The sequence below is a fragment of the Kogia breviceps genome, chromosome 19 (assembly GCF_026419965.1).
Source record: "Kogia breviceps isolate mKogBre1 chromosome 19, mKogBre1 haplotype 1, whole genome shotgun sequence".
NCBI classification, from domain to species: domain Eukaryota; kingdom Metazoa; phylum Chordata; class Mammalia; order Artiodactyla; family Physeteridae; genus Kogia; species Kogia breviceps.
In genome coordinates, this window is record NC_081328.1 from 34,468,328 (window position 1) to 34,486,590 (window position 18,263).

General features: G+C 56.6%; 1 protein-coding gene across 1 annotated transcript; it reads right to left on the reverse strand.

Moving 5' to 3' along the window:
- Positions 1 to 5,388: 5,388 nt before the first annotated feature.
- Positions 5,389 to 11,020, reverse strand: DLX4 (distal-less homeobox 4). Its single transcript, XM_059047390.2, has 3 exons — positions 10,554 to 11,020; positions 6,942 to 7,138; positions 5,389 to 6,536 (listed from the first exon to the last, which is right to left on the reverse strand). The coding sequence occupies exons 1-3, from the start codon at positions 10,816 to 10,818 to the stop codon at positions 6,294 to 6,296; spliced, it is 705 nt and encodes a 234-aa protein (XP_058903373.1). The 5' UTR covers positions 10,819 to 11,020; the 3' UTR covers positions 5,389 to 6,293.
- Positions 11,021 to 18,263: the final 7,243 nt, after the last annotated feature.

The window sequence follows — 18,263 nt, forward strand, 5'->3', positions numbered from 1 at the left end:
CCTGGGCAAGGATCCCATATGCCCCCATTCACACTTAGTCCTCTGCCCAGCCTCACGCACTGAGGCGCTCCACCCCAAAGAGGGTGGGATCACCAGGCTTGGAGAAGGGGTGGTCAGGCAGGGAAAGGAACCACCGAGAGGAGAGCCCCCCCCAGTCGGAGAGGGGAGGCCAATGCCCTGCTCTCTGGCAGCCTCCAGTCTGAGGAAGAAGCACAAGTCCTGATGGGTCAGGCAAAACAGGACAGAAAAGATGATCGCAGGGATAGGCTTCTAGGCCAAGGGGATTCCTGAGCAGAGAGGGGAAGGAATGATGCCCTCCAGGGAGCCTCATGACTGGAGTGGGATCATCTAGATGCCATGCTCCTGGCCTCATGATTTGGCCTGTATGTTATTCATCAGCTTGAAGTGAGGAGGGGGAGAGAATGGGGGTTACAAGCCAGAGTGGAAGTCCTCAGGCTGGCCAAAGGATCTGACCCCAAATTCAACTGAACTCTGAAAGGGCATGGTTCAGATGAAGCTCAGAGGAATATATTCCACATATATTCCCCAGAAAGTAGAACCCTCCCCTGGAAATGAAGTAATCTCTTCATTTTGGGGCCAGAGAGACTGAAGGCCTGGCACTGCGCAGAGTTGAATCAGAAACCTTGGTGTTTGGAGGAAGCTTGAAGCCAACTCCTTTCCCTTCCTGGGCTGGCAGACACGTCCCCCGGGATGCCACTGGGGGTGAGTACCTTAGAGACATCAAACTATGGGGAGTGAAAAGAGCTGCAGAAGGCGTCCATTCTGGCGGGAGAAGCAAAGCCCTGTACTCCGGGAGCCTCCAGTCTGATGGGAGAGACAGGCTGTGCTTTACAATGCCCCAGACTGGAGTGGAAAGTGGTGGTGGATACACATCAACCCCTCACACACACACACACACACACACACACACACACACACACACACAGAGGATTTAGGAAGAGAAATGATTTAAGCTTCAGAGGGGGTGTGTAACTTGCCTGGGGTTACACAGTAAGTAGTAACCAAAGCAGTGCTTTCCTCACCACCCTGTGACCCCTGAGATCCTTCCTCCTTGAGTTGCTGTCAGGGCAGGGGCACAGAGGGTTCAGTGGAGCCCTACGAGAGGACAGCCTTTGGGTTTCTGTGCCAGGGCTGGAATCTATGGATACATCTGGGAGCCACAGGATGTGCCAGGAAGGGCTGGGATGGGAGCTCTTGCTGGAGCTCAGGAAAGGAAGCAGGCAGGGCTTCAGGGAACAAAGAAAATAAAGTTATAATCAAATTATCAGGTTCTTGGCCATTCAGTCTCTCTCCCCAACTGCTTACCAGGGAAATATTCTCAGAAAATAGGAGATGGACAGCCAGGAAAAGGGGGTGGGAATGAGAAGGGAGTGAGAGAAGCTCACACATAGGGAAGCTAGTCTGTGCATTTCTGGGGATGTTTCAGGCTATTTTCGCATGTGTTTAAGTCCCTGGGCATTTCCTGCTTTGTTCATCCCTCTGTGTTGTGCTTCACTCCGTGAATACATAACCTGGGAGTGTACTTCTCTGTATATGTCCATGTACGACCATGGAAGGCTTCCTGTATACATGCTCGTGTGTGTCTTGCATGCAGCTCTGCCCACTCCATGTACGCTGTTGTGTGTCTGCATGCACTTTGTTCTATGGCAATGTGTGTGCCCTTGTCATGTCCCTGTGCCTGGGTCCTTGCATCTGCCTGTCTCTGTGCATTTGTCTGGGGCCTTTGTACTCTGAGGTTTGGGGTAGAAGAAACTGTAATTCCCCCCTTTAAACCAATCCGGGCTGGCCAGGAAAGGGGGAAGGGGAGAAATGAGGAGGCAGCCACTTTTCTCTCTAACTTTTTTCATCTTGGAAGGGGAGAGACAGCGGTCGCCCAGGGACTCGCTGATAGGATTTCTCCCTGGCTGTCCCAGGTCCAACAGCAATGCTACTCAGAGAAGGGGCAGAAGAAAGGGCTGGAGAGGGGAGACTAGAGCTGAAAGGTCCCTCCTCTTCACTCCTCCTTGGCATGGGAGAAGCCAGGAGTCAGATGGGAGAGAAGGGAAGATATGAAAGAGAAATACTTTAGGGTCAGTGAATTTTTCTTTTCCACCCTTATAGTTAAAACATTACTCATCTCTTGGAATAGGGGCTCCCAGGTGAAGGGGGACCCTCGACCCTTGAAAGCCAGGTACTTTGGGAACAGGGTTCAGAGGAGTTTTTGCAGAGGCCTGAAGCCCATCCCCACACACTGGTCCCAGCCTCCTACCTTCCACCCCAGTCCCCTCTAGGCACCATACCCACCTCCACCTCCTCCCAGGCCAAATGAACCCTGGCAAGGAAAGAGTTATCGCAGGTGAATTAGGGGTGGGAAACAGCTGCAAGATGCTTCTCTGTAGGAAGAGGCTTCAGTGGTCCCAAGGACAGAAAGCTGGGAGGAGATTTGCTACCACTACAATAGCAAGAGTTGAGGTTAGATGCCAGGCAGAACTAGAAAGCTGATTATCAGATCAGGGGAAGGGAGAGAGTGGGTGTATCATCACCTCCTTGGAAGCAAGAAGTCAGTGTATGTCTTCTCTGGCCTTTCCCCGCTCTATCCACATCCTTTATAAGTTCTGGGGAAGTCCTTGATCTCTAAGGCCTCATCTACACAGGCGTCAGCTACCCGGATAACATTCCATTGACTCTGGATACAGTCCCAGAGGCAAGTTCAGGCATCCAAACTCAAGTGAGGTTTGGAGCTGAGTAATCAGCTGCTAGGGCTATGCAGACATTTTGTCGGGGGAACAGCCAGCTCCGCACCCCACCTTGCAGGGCAGATGTGGGGTGGGGGAGGGGCGGTCTGTCACTCCGTCTTCCCAGCCCCCTCCCACCACCGCAAGCTCCCTCTCCCACCTGCAAGTAATTTGGCCAATGGGAGGGCAGTTCAGATGGCAGTGTGGAATCCCTCTAGATCTGTGTGTGCTTGGTGGGGAGGGGGCTAACTCCTTCCCCCCAGACCCAGTGTGCCCTTTTCCTCTTCACAGCAGCAAATTACTTGTAATTATCTCGCATTGAAAGCCTTCAGGAGCTGCTCCCAAAATTGCTTTAATTGAATTAATTGAATCTCATTTTGTTGGGGGAGAGATGGGGGACATGTCTTAAAATAGCACGTGGGGAGAGCGCAGGACAGCTCCAAGTCAGCTTTCCTGTGGCTAAGACCCGTGCAGGTGAGAGAGTGGGCTCCAGGCTCAGCTGCTTCTAGATCCCGGGGCTTTTGCATTTAGGACCTTGCCTGTGTCCTGCTCTCAAAGGCGATGACCCGGGATGTGTGGGGTTCTCTAGTCTCCAGCCCCTTTTCTCCTCCTTGCCCTGAGGAGGCAGGTGGGCTGGAGGCAGGAGGTGAATGGATGGCCGTGGCAGTATGTATGAATTCAGCGTCACTGTGACCTCTCCTCTTCGATAATCATACGGCAGCTATAAACACGATTTATTAAGTGCTTACTATGTTCCAGGTACCATGTCAAGCATGTTACAAGCACCATCTCATTTCATCATCACAACCGCACTGGGAAGCAGGTCCTATTAGTGTTCCCATCTTAGGGGGGAGAAAAAGGAGGCTGAGAGAGAGGTTAAGCAGCTTTTCCAAAGTCACACAGCAGAGCAGGACTCTTTGGAGGCCAAAACCTCAGTCCTAAATCATTCAGTAGTGTCCCCCCTGCCTTATTGGCCCAATTTTCCCAGAGAGGTGTCTTCACAGGAAGAAATCACAGCCTCCCTTTCTGCAGCTCCAGCGGTTTGTGGGAAGGGAATGGGGTACCTCTTCCACTGGGGTTCATTCCCATCAGCAGTCAGGAGCCCAAGGAAACTGGACCAGCTCTCAAGTGGACAAGGATTCCTGTTTCCACTGAAAAAGGAGGATGGATGGGTGTAAGGAAGAGGAGGCACTGTCAGCCCAGCTGGCCACCGGCTGGAAGAGTAATTATACTCCTTTTGCTACTTAAGTTTACAGTCTGGGCTGTTGTTTTAACTGATGTGACTCTTGTTGGGCTGTCCAATTAATCTCGCCTTTGGAGGCTTTCCGAGATGGAGCGGTAGATCTTATCTCAGGTCTGTGTAAAAAAGAGTGTGCAACCTGCCGTGGGAGGGAACAGCCACCTTGCAGACCTGTGGCCTCAGAGAAGACCCAGAGGAGGAATCTGGGGCTGGGGCTACCAAGAGAGCCTGTGGAGATGGGGTGGGTGGCGTGGGGCAGGAGAAGGCATCGGTGGGGAGGAAGAGGAGGGCGTTTCTCTTCCTGGCGTCCTCATTCCTCACTGCTCCTAGAGCTTGGCTTTGACCCACCCTGTGCCATTTGCCACCCCCAGGAGACCCCTCCATGTATATTTTGGGGAATGGGGGTGCCGCTGACACATAACAGGGCCTAGGAGGGGCTGATTGCAGTCCTTTTGAGGTGGGGTGGGTTCCCACTGACTCTCATAACCCCACTCCCCTACATAAGACTCCAAATTTGGGCTTCTCTGTGGCCAGCCTGGGTTGGCGCGAAGTGCCTGGGTGGGCTTTCCAGTTTGCTTGGGAACAGGTTTAAGTAGTAAGAGGGAAGCTTGACTTGGGAGCTTCTAGTCTGGAACTGGAGGCCCCTCCCCCAAAGCCTCGGGCCAGGCTGGACTGGATTCCCTGAATTATTTGCAGCCCCTGTCCTCAATCTCCCGGCTGCTGGGTGCCAGGTGCTCGCATGCATGCATGCATGGGTGTGTGTGTGTGTTGACTATGCCCTCACTGCACTCAGTACTTCCCTTAGCCTGGCACTCACCACACAAGTGGCTGGTCATTGTCTGGCCTCTGTTAGCCCACAGGGTCTGCCTAGGTCACCTTGATATCCCCAGGATCTAACACAGAGCAGGGGCTCTACAAATGTTCGTTGGATGGAGAAGTCCAGTTCCTTCTGGGGTTTTCCTTCTCCTCTCCCTCCTGCTCCCCCTTCCACTAGGTGACTTGGGGCCTTTCCACCCCAAGGAGCTCACTTCTCCCAGGGGAGGACTAGACTGGGTCAGTAGGTGTGGCCTCTCCCAAGGTGAGCAGGGGCTCTCCCTGGGCTGAAGGTAGGGCCAGGGGGCTGTGAAGTGCCTGGCTCCCCCCAGAACTGGGCCAGGAGAGAATTTGCTGTGAGGATCACTCCGACTTTGATCATTCCCTGTATTAGCATCTTCTGGTTTCACACTAGAGTGTCTGAAAATATGGATATTTCTAGAACATTCCAGAGCTAGAACTGGATAGCCAGTTAGTGGTAGAGGAGGATCCAGTGCCTCTAGTTCAGTGCTGGAAGAGTCAGATGGGAGAGAAGAGAAAGCTGAGCAATCACCCCTCGGCTCCAGAAGTCATGACATGAACATACCTCACAGCCAAGGCCCAGGTTTCTATACAAACTTTAATCTCTGGATGCTCATGATACGGGGGATGGTAAGAGCTTGGGAGGCTGCTAGTCAGATTGGTTATAAATATGAGCAGTTCTATTCGACAGAGACAGCTGTGAGGAGCTAAATTGCTGGGCTCACCCCACATATTTGGGGGCATGTCTACCTACACTTGTCCCCATTCTCCACAAAGTGTTACCCTGCTGGGTTCCAGAGAGTGTGTGCATGTGGATTTGTTTAGGTATTAGGGATATGAATCAGACTCTTAATGAATACTCATTGAACTAGATGGGTAATTGGATCCATTATCTACTTATAGTGGGTAGACATGGGGAAAGGGGCTTTTTTAGGAAGAGAGGAAAAATTACCCATAGGTGCACAAAACTCTACTCCATCCCATCTACATCATAGGATAGTGAGTAGGTGTATCAGTTATGGGGGTAAAAATCAGTGGGTGGGTCTCGATGGTGATCAACTTGAAGACTCTGGATGTCCACTTCACTTCTGCTTTTACTCACCAGTGGGTTGGGCAGGGCCCAAGGCACACAAAGAGAAAAAACACTCAGTGTTTGTTGCTGGTTGAACCCCAGGCTGTGGTGGGACTGCAGTCCTTTCAAGAAGGAGTGGCAAGACGAGGGGTCCTGGGAAGTCTAACTCCAGCCAATGAGTCTCTCTCCAGAGCCTCTGACCAGCTGGAGGGAAGGTGTCCAGTCCTTGGTGGTGGTGGTGGGGGCAATGGCCAAGGCTGTCTGAGTTTTGAGGCAAGGAGGAAGGGACTCCACCCCATCCTTTTTCTCCTCTAGCTCCTTATCCTCCTGAGAAAACCCATCTGGATCTGGCTTCCTCCTGGCCCAGAAGGGGTGCAGGTGGGCCGGGAGCCTGATCTGCTCTTCCCCAGATTCACATCATCTGAGGTGGAGCCAGGACATCAGGGGAGTGATGCTGATACCAGGCTCCGAAGTTGTTGCCATAGCCACTGGTGGGCAGGGCCCCTGCCGTGGGAAGATCCCAGAGGGATGGAAGGGTTGGGGAACAGGGAGACAGGGAGGGGGACCTCCCAGGGAAGTCCCCTTCCTGTCCCCCAGAGTTCTGCTTCAGGAGCTTCTTGTACTTGGAACGTTTGTTCTGAAACCAGATCTTTACCTATGGGGAGAAAAGGGGAAAGAATGGAAGGTCAGGAGGAGTGTGCCTGTGGAAGGGAGTGACCAAGGGCAAGGGACCCAGTGGGAGGGAGCCATCCTGGGAGAAGAGCAGAAGTTGGGAACATTTGCTCCAGGCCTCCATAAGCCCCTGAAGGCCCTGAGTTCCTGCATCTGAGTTAGAATCCAGTTCTCCCAGTCTGGGTACCCTCCTCTACCCCCTGAATCACCCCCCTACCTCCCCGCACCCTCCACACACCTTTTAACACATTCCCCCAATTTACTGGGGGCCAGCTAGAACTGTGAAAACAGGGCTTGGAGACTCATCAGTCATTCACACCTGAAGGTGAGTTCCCAGAGAACACACTTGGGGAGGGTAAGCTTGCAGGAAGGATGGGACTGGCCCCACCTGTGTCTGGGTGAGGCCAAGCTGCGCGGCCAGCTGGGCCCTCTCGGGCAGAGCCAGGTACTGCGTGTGCTGGAAACGCTGGTTCAGGTGCTGCAGCTGCAGACTCGAATAGATGGTCCTCGGTTTCCGGAGCTTCTTGGTCGAGGCCTGCGGGCGCCGCTCCGAGGACTCCGGGGACAGCGGCGGCTTCTCCGAGTCTGGGGGGCGGCCCGAGACGGTGTGTGCACGCATAGAGGGGCTGACGCGCCGTCTCACGGCTCATCTGCATCTCGTTTGCATTCCGGCCACGGATTAGCAAAAACTCGGGCTTGGGGCTCGGCCCTTCTCTACCTTCCGCTCCACCCTCCTTTCAAACCCCACACGTCCACTGTGTGCCACGTGGGACTAGCAGCAGTTCTTGCCCTCAGGGAGCTCCCACTCTTAACGGTCCTGTGACCCTAAGGGGGACAACGCCACCGGCCAGAGCGAGGGTCGGGGCGGCGCCCAGCGGCGGGATGGCAGAGTTCAGCCGCGTGCGGTGGCGCCAGCTTGGGGCGGGGCGGGGAAGAAGGGCTGGGTCGAGGGCTGGGCTGAGGCCAAGAGAGCACGGGGGAAGGGCGTTCCGGGCGGGGGGGAACTCAAAAGCATTGTTCGGAGACCCGATACAGTGTCTGCGTGGCATTCTCCCCGCTGCCGGAAGAGGGGTGGTCAGAGGGGCCCGGCAGAGTGGGCCTTGAACGCCAGGATGAGCACCCCTCCCAGCTTCAGAGTATGGAAGTGCCCCAGGGTTTGCCCTCACCTCCCCTATTGCAAGGGCCTCCCTCTCCTGAGGCACATCCTCCAGAAAAGTGACCATCTCTTTCTTCCCTCCGTCAAGGCTGGCTGGCTAGAGTAGTCAACTTTCAGGGGCCCTAGAAGCCCGGTGGTGCAAGGCAGCCCCCTCCTCCGCCCGGCCGCACCCACGGAGGGGTTCCCGGCTAGCATGGAAGGTGACCGGGGTTCGGAGAGCGCGCTGCGCCGGCAGCGCAGGCCCTCTGGGTCTCTGCTGGATCGCGCTTGCGGTGCCGCCGCGGGAGATCTGGCGGGAGATCTCCTGCCTCCCAGCCCAGCCTCTCGAGGAATCTCGGTCCGGGAACAGCTCGACCCCGGGATGGGGCTGGGCGAGGGGTTCCCCTCTTCCGATCCGGGCGGCCCCAACTACGCCACTCTACGGGGACATTGGGACCATTCGTGTAGAGAGCAGTGTTGGGGAGGACGCAGCGGCCGAAATGCCCGCGGGCTTAGGGTTCGTTGCATTCCTCTCGCAGGGCTGCCGGCCGACCTCAGTCGCCAGAGCGCTGCGCCCGGGTGCCCAGACGCAGCGGGGGTCCGACCGCGTCCCCCGCCCCCTTCCTCCGGTCGGGCTCACCCCGCACTTCAGGTTCCACGCCCTCGACCGGCCGCGGTGACCCTGTGCCTTCACCTCCCCCGCATCCCTCACCTGTGGCCTCAGGCGCTGCGGGCCTCTCAGATCCACCCCCCTCGACCCCCGCCTCAGCCAATTCCCAGAAAAACCGTTGGGTTTCCGCTCCCGCCCGCGCCTGTCTTGCCTCCCCTGGTTAGACCCGGCTGCTCGCCGCCCCAGCGACCACTCGCGCCTCTTTGGCTGCGTGAAACAATTCGGACCGTGAGGCAGAGCTGGCGGGGAGATGGCCCCAGCTGCTAAACTCTCAAAGCCCTCCGCGCCCTAACTCTGCCAGCAGACCACCGCACCCCTTCCCAGTTCCTTTCCCGACAGCTGCTTTCTCCACACCACTTGCAGAAGTCACGACTGGATCTGCCCAGGTCTTGACTCGGGAGCCCAAGGGCCTCCCTTGAACCATAGCGGCACCTGCCTGCTCATCGGGGTGGTGGCACGCAGCTCACTTGGAGCCAAACCTCTCCCTGAGGCTGGGGTGGACAAGAGTGGTGGCAAAAGGAAGACCCCCAAGCCCTCTCTCACACCCCAATCATTTAATCTAGAGTGAGCCCAATCCCCCAGTTTCAGTAGGTAAATGCTATAATCTAATCTAAGGACATGTGTGGTTTTCGTTGGATCCGGGAAACTTTGTAAAGAAAAGGAACCCTCCACTCTCTTGTTCTTAAACCAAGAAAAGGGAAGGCAAGAGTGTAGAAGACAGGATTGAAAATACCAACCCCAATTCCAAGAATTCTCTTAAGGACAAAGTTATCTTATTCCCACCCCGCTAAACAGACACACACGCCCACACAAATGTACCACATTAGCATATACTGAAGAGAAGAGGCCAAGGGATTCGTTTTTTAGAAACTAGATCATTTGTAGAAACATCCTCCCCCCCAACTGCTCCTCTTCCAACCACAGATCCAGAAGCGGGAAAGAGGCAGCCCCAGTTCTAGCACAGAAGGCAGTTAACTTTTGGGGGCTTTGAGGAAGTTCCCTAAAATCCTCTTTTCTGGCTTCATGCAGTGAAAGTCAATTTGCAAGGGCCAAGCCTGGAAAACAGGCTGTGTCCTTGACCCATGCACACCCTTTCTTTGGACCTCAGTTTGCCCATCTGTACATTAAGAAGCTCCTAAATCTCTAGGGTCACTTCTGGCTCTGATGTTTATGAGCTCATGTGTCTCAGCAGAGCAACAAGGGAAGGGAGGGAGACATCTTGGTCCTGGCTGACTCCAGCTAAGTCACCCAGTGGATGTGCATCCTTAGAGGAAACTGTGACAAGGACAACTGTGGGGGTAATTAGGTGGGGACAGGGAGTGCAGGGGAACTGAGCTCTAAACCCAAGCCACTACAGATGGATGGATGTACTGTGTTGCATGGGTACAGCCTGTGCAAGGCCCAGGACCAGGAAGACAGGCCAGCTCCCTGGCTTCTTTGAGACCTTCCAGTGAGCACTTGCTCCAGGCAATGTAACTGGGGCCTGACCTACCCCAAAGGCAAGGGGTGGAGATAACAGGAATGGCCAGTTCCTTTGGCTGGAAGGCTGAGATCTACTATGAGAGACTGCCTGACCCACCTGTGGCTACATTCTTAGAACCATGGGTAGTAGCATTTAGCCCCAGATTCTACCAGGTCAGCTTTTGGTCTCGGTCTGGCACATTCGGGCGCCAACTGGGGAGAGGGGGAGGGGCCCCAAATAAACCCCCACTTCTACTGCCCTCCAGCTGGGACCTGATCTCTACTTATCAGGCTGTGGCTTGAGCACTGCTTTCTGAGACAAGAACGCGGAGAGGGGCGACATGGAGGAGAGAAGGAGCGCATGATGGAGAGAATCCTAGGGAAGGGGCTAGGTACCTACACCCACATCTGGATTGTTTCGGTTTTCCGTTATAAGTAGGTACACAACCCCGCTGCTCCAAGGGGGTGGGGTAGGGAGCAGCCCTGCCACCCGCCTTCACACAACTGCAAATCGAAACCAGGTCGGTCTTGAAAGGAGACCTAGATCAACTCGCCCCCGCCCCTCCCCCCTGTCTCCCGCCCCATCCCTTCGCCCTCCCCCCCAACCCCAGATCCCGTGGAATCTGAGTAAGGTCTGAATCCCGCCAGCTGCTCCCAACCAGGCGAGGGCGAAGTTCAGGGGCTCCCTGGAGCAGGACCCCGGAGGTGGGAAGAGCCGCCGCGGCCGTACTTACCTGGCTCCCGCTCTTGATGAGACTGCTGAGACGGCGCCGTGGGTAGCTGGCAGGGCAGGTAGGAGTCTCCGGGGGTCGCCGGCCCAGCGTAGGGATAGGGCAGGACGTGGCCATACGGCCCAGAATAGGGCAAATCGGAGGCGGCTGCGGTTGCGGGGGACAGGCCAAGCTGGTAGGCAGCCACTACCGATGGGACGGGGGCGATGTCCGGGAAGACGGCTTTGGAGGCGTCCGGGCCAGGGAGGGCGCAGGGCAAAGAGGTCATTGCGGCCGGGCCCGGGGCCGAAGGGCCTAGGCCATGGCCCCGCACTGAGTCCGCTCCCTCCGCCAACTCTCTGTTTTCAGAGCCTCGGGCGTTGGAGCCGGATGAGCCCCCCAATCAGCTTTCCCCACACTTATCCCGGGGAAAGTGTCTCTCTGCGCCTCATCCAGCGGAGAGCGCGCGCCTGGGAAAGGGGTTCCGGGGGGTGCCCCCCATGGCTTTTCCCCTCCCCCCTAAATCTATGCACCCCCCACCTCGGCTCGCTCTTGGCTTCGGTTCCCGGGACCCGACGGCGTCCCCGCCCACTTAAACGCCGCGGATTGGCTACCACACGCGGTGACCTCATGGAGGCCTGCAGCCGGGGCCCGCCCCTCCGGGGCAGCCCTGGGTAGGGAAATTCAGAACCGGGAGATGGGAGGAGAGCGGTGCGCAAGGCCCAGGCCCAGCCATCTCGGGATCAGCTCCGAGGGGGATGCCGGGGTTGCAGGGCGATTGGGGCAGTCCGATCATAACCGCAGAAACGCAAGGAAGTTGACAGGGCCGCGATGCCTTGGCGGAGGCGCTGCGGCTGCGGGGGCGCAAGGAACCTGCGGTCGCGCTCTCCGACTGTGGGGGATCTGCGCGGCGGTTGTGATCCCGCCGCCACGGACCTGCAGAGGAGTCGAGACCAGCCAGCCAGCCCCACAGCTTATTCAGCGCGTCGGAATGCATCGCTGCCGAGCGCTGGCAGTTTGTTGGTAAACAGACGCCGGGTCGGAGGCGGTACCGCCCGGCGCCCAGCCGGCCTGCACGCGCGCGGCGCTCACACCCCCGCGGGGCGCCCTTGGCCTGGCACGCCGCGACCGCCGCGACTGCGCCTCACCGCCCCCGTCCTCGCTTCCGCTTCCGGCAGGGGCCAGGGTTTGGTTGCGACACCGCAGCTCCGCAGGCCCCCGAGGCCGAAGGAGGGGTCCGCCGTCTGAGCTTCTGCCAGCGCGGCGCCCCGCCTTTCCTGGCGCCGCTTGAGGCTGAAGCCTCGCACGAAGCCGGACAAAATCCGAAAGTGGGAGGCAAGTCCAGTTTGATGGCTCCTCGGAGGGCGTAGGAAATACGGCAAACCGGGCTCCGTGGCCAAATCTTCCAGTCTGTGTGCAAGGCTTTCCTCTAAGATCTTGGTGGGTGGGTGTCTCTATAGCCACAGATACACAACTACACAGAGACTCCATTCAAATACAACAGATACACTAGCGTTTACCAGCACACAGGTGTCTACAACGATGTTCACATTAGCATCCCTCCATGAACAGAGGTTCATTTATGGATCTGCAAATGCAGAGCATAGACTGTGATGTGTACACACCTACAGACCCAAAGATGAATAGCACCACCCCTGAACAAAAGCATTATGGTTGTCTTACACAGACCCACAACAGACCCAAACTGTCGGTGCACACTCTAAAATACAGAAAACTCAACCATATAAACATTTATGTACTTGTATGCGTCTTATGAGACACCAGTCCACACACATTTAGGCTGCTCCATGTTAGCGGAGAGACAGTTACCCCACCCAGAAACCTGTCAGTCCTCACAGATTCCCCAGCATACTCATATACAAACCCTCTGTCACTTGAATGTGCAGACAATTCATGTTTGTACACACATGTGCTCTCGTTATCAGGGTGCAGAGTGAAGGCAGCAGTCTTAGAATTGGGGAACAGGAGAGGACATCAGAGAAAGAGGGAAGCCTAGAGGAGTAAGAGAAGGCACTGGGGGGTGGGGGTAGCCAGGAGAGACAGAAAGATTTGAAGGGGTGTGCAGTCAAGTCTCCTGAGGGAAGGAAGAGCCGGTCGGCATCAAATTGGATGCCCTGCTGGAATGTATAGAGATGAATTTTTCCAAGAAAGCACTCCTCTGGCACCTGGCTCCGAGTTCTCTCACCTGACGTCTTGGAGCTTCAGGAGGAGGAACTCTGTGAGGGAGCGCCCTCCCTGGATGGCTGGAACCCACTTCCCTCTCATCCAACAGGGTGTGCTGGGTTTGCACGGTTGAGAAATGCTATTTCCACGTGGGATCACCTTTCCCCCTTGGTTACCCAACTCTAGCCATGCCACCACCACCTCCTTAGAGCTGGGGCTAAGAACTTACAGGGATATCACCTTCCAAATCTTCCTTCCTGCCACCACCATTTTCCTCTGGAGAGAGGCAGCCACACAACAGTACGGTGATGGGTTTCAAGTACTGCATTTCAGCATATGGGGTGCTTCTGGGGTGGAACTTAAAGTTTGGCTTGCAGGACTCTTCTACCCAGGGCCAGAGTCCTTTCCATGCTAGACCTAGCGAGAAAGGGCAGGGTCGGCTTTTCCAGAGGCCCCTCAAGCAGTGATTTTGGGCATCCTCCAAAGCCGGGCGACCCATAGTGAGAGCATCTGCTAAGCTCGGGGGCGTTGCTGAACTCATGCAGGATCTTCACCTCCATGTACCAGTAGGAAACATCCTGCAGCCCTCTAGAATTTATGAAGCACTCACAACACACAAGACTTGTGTATCTTCACCAAAAACCTGTGAAGTGAGTACCGTTATTAGCCCCAGTTTACAGATGAGGAAATGTCTGCTTCCATCATCACCTCCCTCTTCAGGGATCCCCCTTCCCACATGCTGGAGGGTGTGGGGCTGCGACACCTCTTCGGGAAACTTCGTCGTGGTCTCCTCAGATGCAGAATCCCCAGGGAGTGGTCCCCTCCAACAGGTGCCACATCTCACCACCTTTGGAGCCTGGAGGGACAGTGGGGAAAGGTGGAAGGGATAGGCACGGGGGCTAGGAAGGGATGTAAATCTGTGTTTGATCAGAAGGAAGGGAGGGCTAGACTGAGAGGCCTGAGGCCTGCGTTCCCATCCCAGCTCAGCCATGAGCTGGCTGGCTGTGATAGCCTGGGTCAGCCATTTACAGTCTCTCAGACCTATTTTATCCAATAAGATGAGGGAGCTGTGCTTAAGACCTCCAAGCCATTGTCATTTGCTTTAGAATGAATTGCAAACACCAAAATCCCCAAACGTAATAAAACCAAGATGAAGGAGGAGGAGGAGTTGGAGGAGGGGAGGAAGGAAGGCAGGCAAAACACAGGAACTAACCCTCTCCTGTCACTACCAATACCTCAGCCCATTGCTTGTCAGAAAAGCCGGAAGTGGCTCTCCCAGTTCTTTCTCAAGCGGGTCTTCTCCCTTAGCGAAAGGGGCCAGCTTGGAGAACCCCAGCACCGAAGGGAGGGGATGGGAGCCGACAGCGGGGTGGGGTCCCGAGTGGAGGACACGGCGCCGCCGAGGTCTGGGGAGTCAGCGAGGCTCGTGAGTGGACGTGAAAGATCCATGCGGTGCACGGTGGTTTGCGGGCTCTTCGCAGCCGCCCGGCAAACGCAATCCCACCCGATCCGGTATTGATTCTTGGCTCAGAATAAGCGCCCAAGGCGGTGGGACGTATGCCTCGCTTGCAGTCCCCCCGAATTCGGACTCTGCCCTGAAGACGGGAACTGCATCCGAACGAGTGCCCCTTCCCGACACCCCAAACACCTGGTGGGTGCAAGGCTCACAGCACAGTCCCCGGACTCGGTACCGGACGGGCCGCGCGCTTCTGAGCAAAGTGGGGGGCGTTTGCGAGGGGAGCCGGGCGTCGCGTCTGCAACCTGGTGCAGGCTCTCCACGCAGCACCTGTGTGGATCTGCCCTGGGGAGTAGTTTCCATCGCGACCCCGGCCCAAGGCCCTTGGAGGCCATTGAGGGATTATCAGCTCCCTTTCTCCTTCATCCAACCCACTGACTCCCCAAAGGAAATTGTAGTTTAGTTTCGTCTGTTCTCCGTGGCATTTAAGTACGATTTGTCGGGGCTTTCGTAGTAACTCGGTTTGGGGAGACTTTGCGAATAATTCGGTTTGGCGGGGATGGGGGGGATGAGGAATCCTCCCTCCGCTGGGCGGGGAGCGAGGTGGTTAAAGACCCGCCCTCTGTGAGGCCCGCGAGGCCGAGGAAGGGGCAGTCTGTAGAGGCTCGCGAGCCCCGCCTCTCACACACTAGGATTTGACTCTTCCTGAAATGTGGATGAATTATTGTCCCCTTTCTTCTTCGCGGTGGAGCAGTGAATGAGCGCTGGCGCGGGCGGGGAGGCATGCCGGCTCCGGGGGTCACTGCCCGCCCCGCCGCGCTCCGGGGGAGCTCACCTCCACGCTCCCGAGAGCTGTCTGTGCGATTGTCGTCCCCGCCTCGTTTTCCGGATCACCTGGGAGAAGCTCCCAGGAAGGGGGAGGGGGGGGCCCTTGGGGTCAGTGCCACCTCGAGATCCGGGCATCGCTGGGCAGGCGGGCTCCGCTCGAGGGTCTCCGGCTGGCTCGGTCTTCAGCCACTCTCCCCACGTCTTTGCTTTATTTCCAAATTTCACACCCGCTCCGGGAAACGTCTTCAACTGGGGTTTGACTGAGACGTTTAAAGTACACACATATATGAAGTCACCAAACACATAAAAAACAAAACCAAACAAAACCATGAACCACACTCTTGGACCAAATAACTCCCTCCCCCCACACCCCCCAAAAAGAAAACGGTTTAACAACAACAACAACAAAATGGGGAGGTTTTGAAGATGCGTTAGAGGCGTTGCCCTCAGCGATGAAGGAGCCACGCTCCTGGCTTTGGCCCCCGCCCCGCGCGGGAGCGGAGAACGGTCGGCTGGGCAGCGCGGGAGTTCTGGGCGGGTGTCCCAGCCCCGGGCTCGTCGGGCGGACAGACGGCGGGATGGCGCGCCGGATGCCCGCGGGGAGCGCGGAGGGCTGGCGGGAGGCCCCAAGGCCAACCCGGCTGCAACGAATTCGCGCGCCCGGAAAGAAGGCATCTCGGCCGGTTTCTCCAGACCTTTCCAGACCCCTGTACAGAAACTAGGGCGTTCCGCCAGTCTCCGTCGCCCGACCCCGGAGGGAAGCCGCTGGTAGGACGTGGCTGGAGGGGGAACGAGCCTCTAGAGAGCACCGACGAAGAGGGTGCGTGCACGGGCTCACACGGACACATACTCCCATAACCCAACAGCCGCAGCGCTCACCCCGCAGGCCACCACGCCACACCCGCAACACGCACACAACCACGCCACGCCCACCACACAGACACACGCATGTTCCTCTGTCCCATCCCTCTGGACCCCCTGGATGTGGCGGAAGGTCTAAGCGGTGGGGTTATTGGTTTCACTTTCTGACTCCAGGACTAGACCCTTTTCAGGTCCAGAGTGTTTTTCTTTCATAAGAAAAGGGTAGGTCCTGTCCCCGCGGCTCATCTGGGCTGCCGAGTCGGGGAGAAGGGGGACAGCCTTACCTCTTCTGGGCCCGGCCTGGGAGAATGAGGGGGATATTGCCTTGGGGGGTGGAGCGGGACCGTCACGCGGTCGCCGCAGTCGCACCCGCACCCCCAAAGTGAGAGAAATAATCACAAGTACCAAAAATACCCTCCAAAACCAAACTCCGCAGCCTGGGTACCACCGCACTAGGCTCCGGGTGTCAGGCCTGGTGTGGGGGGAGGGTGGACGAGGTGGGAGGGTGAGAAGCAGCTCAGTCCCTCCCCGACTCTTCCCGGCTCCTCCAAACCCTGCCCCTCCCGCCACAGCTAAGGGGAGCAGGGGCGCGAAGCCGAGAGGAGGAGCCCGGCCCACTCCCATCTGTTCAAGGACGGGGAGGGGGCTCGCGCAGCTACTTTCGCCCACATCTACCCTCGTCGTCAATCACCCTCATTAATTCCCATTGGACAAGGATCACACACTAGAGGCTCATCAACTGCTGCCTGGAAAAGGCTGGAGGACACAGAAGTGGGCAGAGAGGGGGAAGGGTTTGTTCTTGCGGGATGGGGTGGGGGCTGCGCTGGTCGTGGCCTCCAAGGGGAGCTGAACTGAACTGAGTTATCCTTTCCATCTTCTGGGACCAGTTTGCCCCTCCCCTCCCCTCCCCTCCCCTCCCCTCCCCTCCCCTCCCCTCCCCTCCCCTCCCCTCCCCTCCCCTGAAGACTCCTCTCAGCTTGTGAGCTAACCAGCACCTGTCCTGGGCCCACCTTGGCTGAAGGGTGGCTCCCAAACTCTGGGGGAGACAAGCCCTCCCCAGCCCAATTTCTGGTTGGAAAGTGCCCCAGAACTACTGGGGAGAAGGAAGCTCAGCCCCACTTCCCAACTACCGGCCAACCCAATAAGGCACCACTACCTTAGTTGCTTTCCACAGGAAAGGGGTGGGGGAGGGCCAAGTAGTGGTTCTCTGGCTGTGGGAGACACAGGGGGGTCCAGATCCTGAAAATGCATCTAAGAAACCTTCTGGAGCCTTTGGGGGATAAGGGGAGCTTGGGTTATCTGAGGCCCTTTGTCTTCGGTAACACAATAATGATGATAATAACAGTGAACACTTAAGTGTTTTCTTATTCCAGACACTATGCTAAGCCCTTACAGGCATCATTTTATTTATCACACAGATTCTGAGGTAAGTATCCACATTATCCCCACTTTACAGAGGAGGAAATTGAAGCACAAAATGGTTGAGTAACTTGTCCAAGCTAGAATTGTAACCCAGGTCAGCTTGTCCTCTTAACTACCACGGAGTTGTCTTACCTGAAGAAGCATCACTCAGCAAGGGCAAGAAGAAGGGCCGAGGAGGGAGAGGGGAACCCAGGAGATGAATGCCCTCTGTGGAATGGTGGTAGGAGAAGTAATAATGTCAATAATGGCTGAGAGTTATTGTGGGATTGTACACTCTGCTTTAACATGCCTTTCCTCATTGAAATTTTCAAACAACCCTGCATGGGAGTCCTATTACTATCCCTCATTTTACAGAAGAGGAGACTGAGGCACAGAAAAGATATGTGTAGGGTCTACACCCACTTGGTTGGAAGGCAAGGAAGAGATTCCACACTGCGGAGAGCCTCCAACGCCGCCAACCAAGAGCTTACGATGGGCCTGTGGACAGAGGGGAGGACGGAGATGGGAGCCGAGGGGCTTCCCAGGAGCAGCTTGGGTATGAACTGCGGAGAGCCTCCAACGCCGCCAACCAAGAGCTTACGATGGGCCTGTGGACAGAGGGGAGGACGGAGATGGGAGCCGAGGGGCTTCCCAGGAGCAGCTTGGGTATGAAGTAGGCTGGGAAGGGAAGAGTCAGGTGGCAGAGAGCCCAGTTAGGAGGCTGTTGCAAATAGGTCGTGTGTGAAGTGACGAGGGTGGACCCAGAGGCTTGGTGGCAGAGGCGATGGAAAGGAGGGGACATGTGAGAAGGGTTGCTCTAAGACAAACTCTGCTGGGCCTGGTGACGGTACCGGAAGAGCGTAGAAGCAAGCATGACTGTGAATTTCCAGGCCTGGGAAACCAGAGGAGCCTGGGGAAGAAGCCATGTGTTTAGTTCAGAGATTCAGGCATTTGATGGGTGGACGGACCGTGGACCGACATTCTAGGTTTGGGTGCTCCAGCGG

What these genes read in the sequence shown, in the direction of transcription:
- DLX4 (XM_059047390.2), bottom strand. Translation starts at nt 10,818, where the DNA reads ATGACCTCTTTGCCCTGCGCCCTCCCTGGCCCGGACGCCTCCAAAGCC. An exon ending in TCATCAAGAGCGGGAGCCAG is followed by an intron (nt 7,139 to 10,553) that starts GTAAGTACGGCC and finishes GCCGCCCCCCAG; the next exon opens with ACTCGGAGAAGCCGCCGCTG. An exon ending in TTGGCCTCACCCAGACACAG is followed by an intron (nt 6,537 to 6,941) that starts GTGGGGCCAGTC and finishes TTCTCCCCATAG; the next exon opens with GTAAAGATCTGGTTTCAGAA.